Source organism: Piliocolobus tephrosceles, chromosome 14 (assembly GCF_002776525.5).
Source record: "Piliocolobus tephrosceles isolate RC106 chromosome 14, ASM277652v3, whole genome shotgun sequence".
Lineage (NCBI taxonomy): Eukaryota > Metazoa > Chordata > Mammalia > Primates > Cercopithecidae > Piliocolobus > Piliocolobus tephrosceles.
Window position 1 is genome coordinate 58678345 of NC_045447.1, and position 14370 is coordinate 58692714.

General features: G+C 36.1%; 1 protein-coding gene and 1 pseudogene across 1 annotated transcript; both read left to right on the forward strand.

Moving 5' to 3' along the window:
* The first annotated feature begins 2632 nt into the window (after window positions 1-2632).
* Window positions 2633-3761, forward strand: LOC111537189 (interferon alpha-2). The gene has a single exon (XM_023203827.3). The coding sequence runs from the start codon at window positions 2696-2698 to the stop codon at window positions 3260-3262; it is 567 nt and encodes a 188-aa protein (XP_023059595.1). The 5' UTR covers window positions 2633-2695; the 3' UTR covers window positions 3263-3761.
* Window positions 3762-5187: 1426 nt separating this feature from the next.
* LOC111537203 overlaps window positions 5188-14370 on the forward strand; it is a 25442-nt pseudogene continuing 16259 nt past the window's right edge.

The following is a 14370-nucleotide window of genomic DNA, read 5'->3' on the forward strand; positions in this document are numbered from 1 at the left end:
GGCTGAATGTATTTCAAAAAAAAAAAAATACTACACCCATCTGTGTGTGGTGGCTCACACCTATAATCCCAGCATTTTGGGAGACTGAGACTGGTGGATCACTTGGGCCCAGGGTTTCGAGACCAGCCTGGCCAACATGGCAGAACCCTGTCTCTACCAAAAATACAAAAAATTAGCTGAACATGGTGGCACATGCCTGTGGTCCCAGGTACTAGAGAGACTGAGGCACAAGAATTGCTTGAACTTGGGAGGTGGAGGTTGCAGTGAGCTAAGATCGATTGAGCCACTGTACTCCAGCCTAGGTGACAGAGTAAGACTCTGCCTCAAAAAAACAAAACAAAACAAAACACCCCTAGATCCAATGATCCATTGCCTACAAGAAGTATGCTTCACCTATAAAGACACAAATAGACTGAAAGTAAAGGGATGGAAAAATATTCCATGCCTATGGAAACAAACAAAAAGAAGCAGAAGCTGCATTTATATCAGACAAAATAGATTGCAAGACAAAAACTATGAAAAGGGAGAAAGAAGGTCACATTATATAGTGATAAAGGGTTCCATTTAGCAAGAGCATGTAACAATTCTAAATATATATTCACCCTATACTGGAGCATTCAGGTATATAAAGCAAATATTATTAGAGCTAAAGAGAGAGAGAGGCCCCTATACAAATAAAAACTTGAGACTTCAACACTCCACTTTCAGCATTGGAGAGATCATCCAGACAGAAAATTAACAAACATCAAACTTCATCTGCACCATAGACCAAATGGACCTAATAGATATTTACAGAACATTTGATCCAACAGCTGCAGAATACACATTCTTCTCCTCAGCACATGGATAATTCTCAAGGATATACCAAAGGCTAGGTCACAAAACAAATCTTAAAATGTAGAAGAAAATGAAATAATCTCAAATGTTTTCTCTCACCACAGACTAAGAAAAAAATAAGTCCCAAATAAATACAATCAGAGATGAAAAAGGAGACATCACAACCAATACCACAAAAAATTAAAGGATCATTAGAGAATAATATGAAACTATATGCCAATAAATCAGAAAACTTAAACAAAATAGATAAATTCCTAGAAACATACAACATATTGGTCTGTTCAGGTTTTGTATTTTTTCATAGTTCCATGAAGAAATACAAGAATGGTTCTAGAAGAAATACAAGAATTGTTTCTTGTATTCCTTCATGGTTTTTGTATTCCTTCATGGAACCATATAACAATGGAACCATGAAGAAATACAAAATGTGAACAAACCAATAACAAGTAATGAGACACATGCCATAAAAAAAGTCTCCCAGAAAAGAATACAGGATCTGATGTCTTCACTGATGAATTTTGCCAAATATTTAAAAAACTAATACCAATCCAACTCAAATTATTAAAAAAATAGAGGTGGACAGAATCTTTCCAAATGTATTCTATGAGGCCAGTATTACTCTGATAATAAAACCAGAGAAAGACACATTTAAAAGACAGAAAACTATAGGCCAATATCTCTGATGAATATTGATGCAGAAATCCTCAACAACAAATTAGCAAACTGAATTCAAGAACACATTAAAACAATCATTCATCATGACCAATTGGAATTTGTCCTAGAGATTCAAGTGTGGTTAAGTATGTGCAAATCAATGGGCTTGATGTTGTTCAATGAACATAACATCCTTCAGCTCCATCCATGTTTTTGCAAGTAACAGAATCTCATTCTTTTTTATGGCTAAGTAGTACTCCATTGTGTATAAGTGCCATATTTTCTTTATCCATTCATCTGTTAGACACCTAAGTTGCTTCCAAATCTTAGCTTTTGTAAATACTGCTGCAATAAACATGGGAGTGTAAGTATCTCATTGACATACTGATTCCCTTTCCTTTGGATGAATACCCAGTAGTGGGATTTCTGGATCATATAGGGGAAAATGGAGGTGGTTAACGGGCACAAAAATATAGTTAGAAAAAATGAATATGATTTAGTATTTGATAGCACAATAGAATGACTACAGTTAACAATAATTTATTATATATTGTAAAATAACTAAAATAGTATAAATGGGATGTATGTCGCAGAGAGAAATGATAAATGTTTGAAGCATTGGATACTCCATTCACCCTGATGTGATTATTGTGATTTGTCTGCCTATATCAAAATATTTCACTTATCCCATAAACACAGATGCCTCTTATGTACCCACAAAAATCTATTTTCAAAAAAGTTGCTCTAAAAATATAGTTATCAAGTTAAGTAAAATGTCAATAGCCTTTTAATTTAATTTTTAATTGTTTTACTTTACAATAATAAAAAACATTAACTTTATACTTTTTAATTTAATGTATAGAATAGAGATATACATAGGATATATAAATAGATACACAGTATATATGTGATTAAAATATAATGGGAGAATCCATCAGAAAAAGTTTCTAAAAAGGCTCTGGGGTAAGAGAGGAAGGAAACAATAATGAAAAAAAGTGGTGAGAAAAACGGCTTAAAACTCATGTAAGGAGTGCATAAAGAAAGCAAAAAGAGAAGTAGAAAGTAACACAGGAGCGTTTGGAAAATGTAAATGAGTATGTTCCCTATTTAAGGCTAGGCACAAAGCAAGGTCTTCAGAGAACCTAGAGCCTAACATTTAGGCTCACCCATTTCAACCAGCCTAGCAGCATCTTCAACATCTACAATGGCCTTGACCTTTGCTTTACTGGTGGCCCTGGTGGTGCTCAGCTGCAAGTCAAGCTGCTCTCTGGGCTGTGATCTGCCTCAAACCCACAGCCTGGGTAACAGGAGGACCTTGATGCTCTTGGCACAAATGAGGAGAATCTCTCTTTTCTTCTGCCTGAAGGACAGATATGACTTTGAATTTCCCCAGGAGGAGTTTGGCAACCAATTCCAAAAGGCTCAAACCATCCCTGTCCTCCATGAGATGATCCAGCAGACCTTCAATCTCTTCAGCACAAAGGACTCATCTGCTGCTTGGGATGAGACCCTCCTAAACAAATTCTACACTGAACTCTACCAGCAGCTGAATGACCTGGAAGCCTGTGTGATGCAAGAGATGGGGGTGACAGAGACTCCCCTTATGAACAAGAACTCCATCCTGGCTGTGAGGAAATACTTTCAAAGAATCACTCTCTATCTGAAAGAGAAGAAATACAGCCCTTGTGCCTGGGAGGTTGTCAGAGCAGAAATTATGAGATCTTTTTCTTTGTCAACAAACTTGCAAGAAAGTTTAAGAAGTAAGGAATGAAAACTGGTTCAACATGAAAATTATTTTCATTGACTAATATACCAGCTCACCTTTTTATGATCTGCCATTTCAAAGACTCATGTTTCTTCTATGACCATGACATGATTTAAATCTTTTCAAATGTTTTTAGGAGTATTAAGCAACATTGTATTCAACTCTTAAGGCACTAGTCCCTTACAGATGACCATGCTGACTGATCTATTATCTATTTAAATGTTTTTAAAATATTGTTTATTTAACTACTTGTAAAACTTAACTTATTTTTGTTCATATTATGTCATGTGCACCTTTGCACTGTGGTTAATGTAATAAAATATGTTCTTTGGTAAATTTATTTTGTCTTGTTCATTGAACTTTTGCTATGGAAACTTTTTGTACTTGTTTATTCTTTGAAATGAAATTCCAAGCCTAATTGTGCAACCTGATTAAGGAATAACTGGTATACTTCATTTATCCATCAATATTATATTCAAGATATAAGTAAAAATAAACTTTCTGTAAACCAGGTTGTATGTTGTACTCAAGATAACAAGGTGAACCCAACAAATACAATTCTGCTCTCTTGCGTATTTGATTTTTGTATGAAAAAAACTAAAAACGGTAATCATACTTAATATCAGTTATGGTAAATGGTATGAAGAGAAGAAGGAACAATCGATGATTTCTCTCTGCAGAAGGTAGATGGAGGCATGTGAGGAAGTAAAAATAAGACCAAGATATTCTCTTTGAATTGACTAGTATACATCTAGTAGAAACTGTCCATTGCCAGTTAGATATATAAGTTTGCAATTTGCAAGGAATGTGATTGCTGGGGGTTCATATGTGATAAGGGAAAGCCAAGAAATGAAGGTCACAGTGTCAGGAGAGAGTGTAGAGAGAGATTCTGAGGACCTTTCACTTTTAAAGGAGGGGAGAGAAGAGCCACAAAGGAAACATCCACAGCTACAAAGGAATGGCTGTACATTAGAAGGCAACAGGAGAGAAAGATAATGAAAGTGTATTTAGGAAGATAAATGCTTGAACCCAGGAGTTCAAGGCTGCAGTGAGCCATGATCACAACACTGCACTCCAGCCTGGGAGTCAGAGGGAGAGTGACCCCATCTCAAAATAACAAACAAACAAAAGGAAATAAATGTGCCGAGAAGAGGATTCAGTGGATTTGCCCAAGGTGTGGCTTGAAACTGCCTACTAATTGGGAAATAGATGGCATTGGCACCCTTAGTGAGAATTGGTTGGGTAAAATTAATACACAAAAACTATATTGGAGTAAGTGGAAGTTTAAATAAGATTAGTGACCTTAAGTGGAGAAAGCAATAAAATGGGATTAGAAAAGAATGTGGGTTATTTTTTCTGTGCATAGTTTTTTCTTTTTTGCAATGTATATTTTTCTGAATAGATTTCATGTAATTGAGGTACTGGCAAATGACATTAATATATTTCATATTTATTTTAAGTCATGGCATATTTAATTATAATAGTAATTTATCAGTTTTAATTAATACTACTGTGACTATCAGTAAGATGCCTAGTTTTGTTAATTATTTAGGCAGGAATAGATTACTAATTCAAACTTTCATCAAAATATTCAATTAATATTGATAATATAATGGTTATTGCAATTACTGGCTTTAATTAAGTTACTTAATTTGTGCCATTGTCATGCTAATTTACTACAATTTCACTACAATTCTCTGATAGAGCCAGATATGATAAGAAATATTTTATAATACTCCTTGGTAATTTTTCCTGATTTTATGAATATCACAATCTTACATGAATGCAAAAATAACTAAATTGTCATAAACATATAAACTCACAAACTTCCTTCACAAATTAAATTGGGAAACTGGATCAGAGAATCTCTTCCTCAATACTTAAGGAAAAGAAAATAATTAATCAAACCAGCTAAAAATACAACCCGAACCATGGAAATTCAGAACGTACCAAAGAGTTGTGTATAATTCACGACTACGAGGAGATTTGGCAATTGTAATAGAAATCCAGAATACAAAACTGACAAAATCACCCATAATTTGCATTAAAGACTTTGACATTGAAATTTCATTCTGCTTGGATGTATGTGTGATGTTGATCAACCCACTTAATCTCACTGAGCCTCACTTTTCTCATAAAAATTGGGTTTAAAATATTTATGTAGTTGTGAATATTAGAAACAAACATGCATTTTAAAGCACCTACCACTGTGTCTTCTATCTAGTAAGAAGTTAAAACATCATAGGTATTTCCCTATTTTCTTCATACATCTGTAGATGAAGATAATATTTATCTTTCTATAAAATTCTTAGGACCTGTGTCCTACATTTCAGTAAGTGACTGCCAATGGAAGTGGCCTAAAAAAGCTAGATTCTGTCAGCAACTGTAAAGTGGTTGAAAAATGGTCACTCCTCATTTCAAAGAAATGTCCTATTTATATGCAGTCAGGGAATGGTGGCTTTTATAAATATGTGAGACAGGAGAATAAGCATATAGATTGAAGTGGAGAAGACATGTGATGTTTATTTACTGATTCAGGCACCTGACACATTCCCTCCCTGTCTCTCAGCATTCCAGGAGGCATTTTCATATCGCCAGGGTTTCCTTGCTCGCCGAGGTGGATTTCCCATGGGATCCTGGTCATTCATTCCCTTGACTTTCCTGCCCATTCACATAGAGCAGCTTTCTGTTCTATTGTGGTTCTGGCTTCAAATGGCTTCGCTAAATAGCAGAATGCCACAAGGAGAAAGCAGAAGTGAAATAAAATTTCTAGGTTTTACAGAAACACATGCAAGAGGGGCTTTCTAGAATCTCCATTGAGTATGACATAATAGTAGCTTAGCAAAAAGGAAAGAGAAAGCAGAATTCAGTTTATATGTAGGCTCTGGCAAACCTCTCAGGGAAAGACAGTCCCCAGAGGCCAAGTGTGACAAGGGCAGCAACCAAAACTGGAGGGCAGGTTGCTGATCTATGAAGAAATCCTACCAGTTCTGGGGATTTAGCCACATGCTGCAGAAAGGCTACTTCTTTGCCAGAAGAGATACTTATGCTGTCATAGCATGTTTCCTTACACTTGGTTTATTACAAGGAGAATGAGCTTCTGGCTACAGTCAGGGCATGGACTCCTTGGGATTTCCGGTTATAGGGACAGAGAGACATGTGTTCCCTGCCCACAGCCTACTGTGTAGACCAGTCTACGGTCCCTAGGATCACCCCTTCCACATATATTGGGACTCTTGGGGACACACAGAACTGCCAATTTGGATTGGAACTTAATACTATTCACAAAAATATCATGTTTCTTAGTGCATTAAACTCTTGACAGTGTAATCTTTGTTTCACAGATTCCTTCCCAATGTCAGAGTTCAAACTTTAACAAATCAACATTTTCTTACTGTAACTTTAGATAGTAATCTTGACAGCTCCTCAGCTCAGCAATAAAAACTGTACCTAGTTAGCAAAAGGGAAAAATCCCACAGAAGCTAAGGAATATAAAATAATAGTAGTATTATTATTATTCTCTGAGAGCTAGTGAAGTCCGTTTATTCAAATGTGTCCATTTTGGTAGAATTTGAGAGGCATTCGTGTAATTGATACCATATTTTCATGGAGGTATTTCCCAGGGAGTGTGTGTGAATTGCTGAGGTAGCAGGGAGGGAGGACCTGCAACTGCAGAGGGGTCTCTTGAATCTTTTCCTCAAGCTACACAGTCAACATCATATATCTATACATAAATATCTAGAAATTGATATATACATACACATATATGGCTATCATTTTCTTATTTTATGGATATATGGTTATTTTCTTATTTTATACATATGTATCAGAATATTGAACACTCTCCTCAAACTCAGTACCTACTATCTTCAAGAACATGACAGTCTAAAAAATAGAATTATTGGAAGCATTCTGGAGAAAACTGAAAAATAGTCGCCCTTCACATCGAAGGTAAGTTTGATTTGTATATTTAGTCAGAAAATGGTAGCTTATGAAATATATATAATATATTTCATAACATGTTCAGTTTGTTTCCCTAAACTGAAGTAAATTATACATAATATATACTGGCTGATTCTGATACCTAGCAGAATTCCCTCCTTCTTCCCCTGTTTTCTTGAATCCCATTCTTCACTTTTGTTGGAGCTCAGAAAAAACAATACTCAAAATTGATGGTCTCAGAAGCAGCCTCAGAAGCAAATTTTCTCTCTGATCTTTTTTTCCTCTCCTGTTTCTCACTCCTCATTCTCTAGAGGTTAGCCATAAAAACCAGAAACCCCCTTTCCCAAGGCTCCTTTTCCCCAAAGTAAGCCATAAAACCTAAAAATACTACTCTTACTTTTCTGTGTAAGAACTGACTGTAAAGAAATTCTTTGAACTGTCTTGTTCAATTGTAGGTTATAAGACCTCCATTCCAAAAGGAGCTCTGCCCCATGCCAGGGAGGAAGGAATGCTGCACAGAGAGGTCAAGAAGAATGTGACCAGAAAGGCCTTGCTGGGTTTCCCCACTCTGTCTATTAGCATTAGGTGATGCCCCTTTTGTCTAATCACATTTTTACACAGCTGTCTGTCCATTCTTCATTGAACTTAAGCATTAAAATGAATAATTTTTTTTGTGTAACTCTGGGTCTTCATTCTGAAGGCTCCCATGTCGCATAAAACTATAATTAAATAAATACGCTTTGGTTTTCTCTTGTTAACCTGTCTTTCTTTTGTTAAAGAGGTGCCAGCTATGACCCTTATGATAGGAAGGAAAGAGATCACACCATTTCTGCCCCTATAGTCCTGGTGATGAGGATGGGATGGCTGAAGCAACTGACTCACCTACCGATGAGGTCCTGGAACAACTGGCAAAAAGTTGGCAAAGAAAGGTAAGAATTTATATCAAGGTCTGTTCTCTTGGATCTCTGCCTATAGTGTCTGGTCAAGGATGGAAAGTAAAAATTTCTCTTTCTTTTTTTCCAAATTCAGGATAGCAGGAGAAAATTATTTGCTTGGATTGTAATTCTTGTGTAATTTTGATTTAAAGTACCCATTTGTTATTAAACCTTTCACTTCCATAGACAGCTATTGTGTCCCTGTTTGTCTCATATTGTGTCCTGAGAACCTGGCTTGGCTTGCTGCCTGTACAACACACCTGCATGTGCAGGTGGCCAAAAAAATGTTGGGGGCTCCCATGACAAGCTTACATGTCATCGACCATTGCTAGCTTACAAGGTGTCTAAATCTTTCTTCTGGCTATTTTTAGGGGTAACTTTGAATTCTGAGAGGGTTGCATCTTTGCATTTCTTTGAAGATGTCTTATGCATCCTTCATTAATCATAAAAGACTTAATCAGTTTCTGTATGGAGTCACTTGGTAGATACCTTTGTTTTAAAAGAGAAAAGGAAAAAAAGAAAACAATTTCAAAAGCTAGAAATATTGGCCGCTTATTCTTGCTGAAATCTGATAAGAGATTTAAAATGGGATCCTGTTTCTCCCGTGGGAAGTTTCTTCAGTAGACCTAAACCACTTTTTAATTATATGTTTGATCCCTCTCTTTGCCTCCCTTCTTGTTGGCATAATTTTTACTGAAAAAAAAAGTAAAATTTTAATGGCCTTTTTGGGAAGCTTAAAGTCTTACCAATCTGGCTCCTCTAAGACCTGTTCTTCCATTTATTTCTGCACTTCCTTCCTTCTGCCACCTTCAATTTTCTATCTAGGTCTCTTTTATCATGAATATGTTAGCCTTCAAGCCCCTGCCCCCTCAATTTCGTGGTCAGTGGACAGAAAATTACTAGGCAGAAATATCAAAGTTCTTGATACCACAAAAGGGGGTGTAGAAGACACTTGAAAAAAAACCTAGGGTCCCTTGAAGCATGCAAAAAGAGTGCCACAGACCCTCCACGACATGGGGTGTTCTGTCTTCCTCGTGGAGCTCCAAGAGTCATGTGCAGTTTCTCTCAGATGTGGAGCTCTGCACTTCTTTGCCTTGAGTTCCCTGATCTTTTTGGGTTTTGGGGGTATCAAGGGTAACTTCACACTGTAAGAGAGCCACCTACCTGCCAAGACCAGAGAGTGGCCAAGTCTGTTCTATGTGTAAGTCTGTCTCCTTCCACCAGCTTTTTCTTCAGAGCTAAAAAGAGGAAATTTCCTGGAAACAACTGACCCAAATACTGGAATGATCCCATTTCAAAATTTAATTTTTGTTTATTCTGTAAAATATGGGTGAAGATTTATCATTTTTATAGAGATGTGTATCTCAGCACTATTTGTTCAATTTTTCTTTTTAAAAATTTAATGCTTTTTGTGCTTGTGTTGAGAATCAATAAACAGTATATGTAGGCTCTATTTGTGCAAACTATTGTCTCTTTCACTGATGTATTTGTTTGTCTTTAATACTTCACTGTCTTGATTGCTTTAGTAATATAAGTCTTGAAATTAGAGATTATAAATCTCCAACATTTTTCTTCCTTTTCAAGTCATTTCGGTTATTTTTGTTCCTTTACATTTCCACATAAGTATTAGAATCTGTTTGTCAACTTCTACAGAAAAAAGTCTGGTGAAATTTTGACTGACACTGCATTGAATCTATAGATCAATGTGATTATAACTGATATCTTAACATTACTGAGTCTTTTAATCCATTAGCTCAATATCTCTCTCCATCTGTTTAGGTCTTATCTGTTTGCTATCAGCAATATTTTATTGTTTTCAATGTACATGTCTTCCTATAAATTTATTCCTAAGTATTTTAAATGCTTCATAATATTGTAAATGATATTCTAAAGATTAAATTTCTGATTGTTGTGCATATAAAGAAATATTATTGATTTTTGTATATTGACTCAGATAAACTGACTAGTAAATTCTAGCATATTTTTTAAGTTTCTGAAGAATTTTCTAGAGGATCAAGTCATTTTTCGTAAACAGGTTTTACTTTCTTCTTTTCTATTTGGATGACTATCATCTATTTTCTTGTCTTATTAGGAAGCAGTGCTTATTTCAGTAATTTTTATTACTGAACATAATTAACAATGTTTCTAACATTGATTTAGCATTTTTTGGGTAATTATTGGTAGGTAGCCTAATCGGCAGCTACAAGAAAATAGCATCAAGGACAGATCCTAAAGCTTATGTTCATGATTTTTCATAGACTGAGAGGACTGCAGGACCATGTCATTTGGAGGACATCAAGCTATTTGATACCTGGCAATCTGGATGAAAGTAAGAGGAAATGGCCAATGAAAACTTAGTCATTAACACATATAATCAAAAGCCATGATGTGATTAAACAATGAGAAGAAAACTACAATTATCTGGGGACACAGGTCATGATGATTCTCACCATTAAAGTCCACTGGATGCTATACATGGTTTCTTTAGACTTGATTCACTTTTATTTCATCATTTTTCTTTTGTTTCTAAGACTTGATAATTTCATTATCCTATCTTCAAGTTCACTAATTCTTTCTTTTGCCTACTCCAATGTGCCTTCAAATCCCTCTAATAAAATGTTCAGTGCTCATTTCAGTTATTTCACTTTTTAGCTCCAGGTTTTTTGTTTGTTTGTGTTCTTTACAGGTTGTCTCTTTATTGATAATTTCATTTTGTTTGTGCATCGCTTTTGAGACTTTCTCCACATCTTCCTTTAATTCTTTGAGCATCTTTAACAGAGTTACTTCAAAGTCTTTATCTAGTAGATTTGCTATCAGATCATTTTTAGGTATGATTTCTGAGACTTTTTTTTTGAATGGGCCATATTTTTATGTGTTAATGTATTATTAACACAGAAAATTGTGATTATTTTTAATGTTGAAAACTGGACATTCAAATCTAATGATGTAGTAATTCTGGAAATAAGATTAACCCCTACCCAGTCTTTAGTGATTGTTGATATTATTTTGTTTTTGATTTGATTGTTGCAGGCTGTCTCTGTGTAAAGATTATCCTGAGGTATAATCTTAAGGTCTTCTCAGGGTGTTTCTGAGTCTGCACCTTTCCCTAGGCATGTGCAGTCACTCTCTATCTTTCACTTTGAATGTCCTAGTTTTTAATGCCTGGTTGCCGAAAAGCGGAAAAAAATAAAGACGGAGATGGGGAGGGTGCTGGCTGTTTCATACCTTGGAAGTCACTTCAGCTGGAAAGCGTGGGCTTTGCTACAAAGGGGATCAAAAATAGCAACCAGAAAATGGGCACAGATCCCTGATATTTGAAGGAAAGTATGCTTTTTGCCAACACTGGCTCCCGTCAGCTCAGCGCAAGCTGCTCTTGGAACATGGGCACAGCTACCTGCCGTGGAGACTAGGGGTGGAAAACTGTAGAGGATCTGTTGATACTAATGTGATTAAAGCTAAAATTGACTGAAATTAATCACAATTTACCATCCAAGCCTTCCCCTGGAAATTCCAAGCCTGAAATATATTCCAGAGTTCCAAAATAGTTATATCAGGTAGATTTTGCTATTGCAACTGTTATCTAGATGGGGAGACTGAGTTCTGGTGTTTTCTAATCCACTTTCTTCACAGAATCCTCTACAAGACCTTCAGAGGGCTCCATCATCTGGGAGAACAACAAGAATTCCAAATTGGGGAATATGTGAGATTCAGATGTATATTTTTTGGTAATTAAAACAGTAGACTGATCTCAAGAGGGTCATCAATGCAACTAACAACGACCTAAAGGAGAAACGTCAGATCCTGCATGCTTAGGCACTGTCATGGTGTAAATTGGTAGAAAGTTTTGTTCAGCTTTAAACTTACAAGAAAACTTCAAGTAAAGATAGATAAGCTTTGCCTCTATTCATTGGTTAAAACCTGGGAAACTATTCAACAAAAGATGTAAATTGTACTGTATGTATATTTTTAAAAAATCAACCACATTGTCAACAGAACCCAAGGTTGAATGGAGACTATGAAAAAATAATGTGATGAATATATGACATAACCCTTTTGAAAATGACAAATACTTTGTCCAACCATTTAGTGACTACAGAGTGTAAGGCTGAAGATGAAAGAGTTGTACATAGATACTACATTTAGGTGGTAGATTGGTTTCTCACAGGGATTCTGGTTAGTTGTTCTGGAACTACTTTACCTGAATTACTAGGGTTAAATAAGTAAGTAAAATCTTGTGGATAATATAAGCCAGATATCTCAGAATTGGGAAAAGAAGTTTCAAATAATCAAAATGGTAAGGCTAGAATATACCTTATTATGCTGGATTAGAATTTTGAAAATCAATATATTCTCATTTTTTAGTATTTATTATTTGCTCAGCCAAATTGGCATTTAACCAATGTCCAATAAAATGCATGAGGACTTCTGGGAGAAATAACTGATTCCAGGTATAGGGCATGGAAGTACCAGGATACTCTGGAGTACTTTGTGGTATCAGAAGATAGGGAAGGGCCCAAAAACAAAAACTATAGGTGCACATCAAAAACACACAGGAGTCAACCTGAAAGAGCTTCCAATAGCCAAAGTTGGGACAAGTAGAGAAACAAAATAGTGATAGTATTTGATTATAACCCAAATAATAGATTAAATATCCATGAGTTCATACTGACTTAAGTAAATGAGTGGGTGGATAGTCATAAATTGGAGAGAAGGGCCAACTCTTTCAGAAACATTTCAAATAACAAATACAGAAAGAATGAGAAAAATGGAATATCACAGAAAAATAATTGCAATAGACAAGATCCACAGGTACATCATAAAACAAGTGAGCAAAACTTTGAAGGAATTGAGGATGACTGCATATATTCAATGTATCTCCCTCCAACAGATTTTAAAATTACTGTGATGTTTTAAAATATATCAACAAAGTCTTGGATACATTGTTCTTTATGTGGTAGAACTTAATTATCCTCCCTTTACTGTGGGCTCATATTAGTGACATGTTTCTGACACATGCAATATAGAAAGGGAAAAATAGTAGTTTTACATAGGAGAAACCTGGCAGACAACAATTTAGCCAAGTGATTAATATCAGCAGCAATAAGCTATTGATATTGTATGTTTCCTATATTATTTGATGTAATGAGCATGTACTCCATTGTATTCATCCCTTAAATCTAAATGTAACCATGAGAAAATTCCACACATCAAAATTGATGAACATCCTACTGGAGTGCAGTGGCCGGATCTCAGCTCACCGCAAGCTCTGCCTCCCAGGTTCACACCATTCTTCCTCAGCCTCCTGAGTAGCTGGGACTACAGGCGCCTGCCACCTCGCCCGGCTAGTTTTTTGTATTTTTTAGTAGAGATGGGGTTTCACCATGTTAGCCAGGATGGTCTCAATCTCCTGACCTCATGATCCACCCCTCTCGGCCTCCCAGAGTGCTGGGATTACAGGCTTGAGCCACCGCACCCGGCCTGAATATTCTTTAAAAGTCTCCAGGTCATGAAAGTCAGGAAAGACTCAGTCCATGTTATAGATGAGAGGAGAATAAAGAGATGTGACAATGAAATGTAATATGGGACCCTGGGTTGAATCTGAAATCAGAAAAATGACATCAATCAAAAAGTTAAGGAAATCACAGTGAAGCCTGAAGTTTAGCAAATTTTTCATTGTTCGTTTTTTGTTTTGTATCTTTATTTTATTTTATTTTTTTTTTGAGACGGACTCTGCACTGCCACCCAGACTGGAGGTCAGTGGCGCGATCTCGGCTCACTGCAACCTTCGCCTCCCGAGTTCAAGCAATTCTCCTACCTCAGCCTCTGAGTAGCTGGGAGGACAGGCATGAGCCAACACGTCCAGCTAATTTTTGTATTTTTAGTATAGACAAGGTTTCACAATGTTGGCCAGGATGGTGTCGATCTCTTGACCTCCTGATTGGCCCACCTCGGCCTCCCAAAGTGCTGGGATTATAAGCATGAGCCACTGGTGACTGGCCAAGTTTAGCAAATATTAAAGCACCAGTTTTAATTTCTTAGTTTTGATCATTGTTTCATGGCTATGTAAGTTGTTAGCATTAGGAGAAGCTGAGTGAAGGGAAGAGAACTCCCAGTACTATCTTTGCAACTCTCTATAGGTCTAGAATAGATGAAAAATACAAGTTAAAAAAAATAGGCTTCCACAATTCTCAACATTACTGATTAAAATTTTAAAAATATATATTTCATTGATTAAAA

Excerpts from the sequence above, each read along its gene's own strand:
- LOC111537189 (XM_023203827.3), top strand. The coding sequence starts at position 2,696 with ATGGCCTTGACCTTTGCTTTACTGGTGGCCCTGGTGGTGCTCAGCTGC.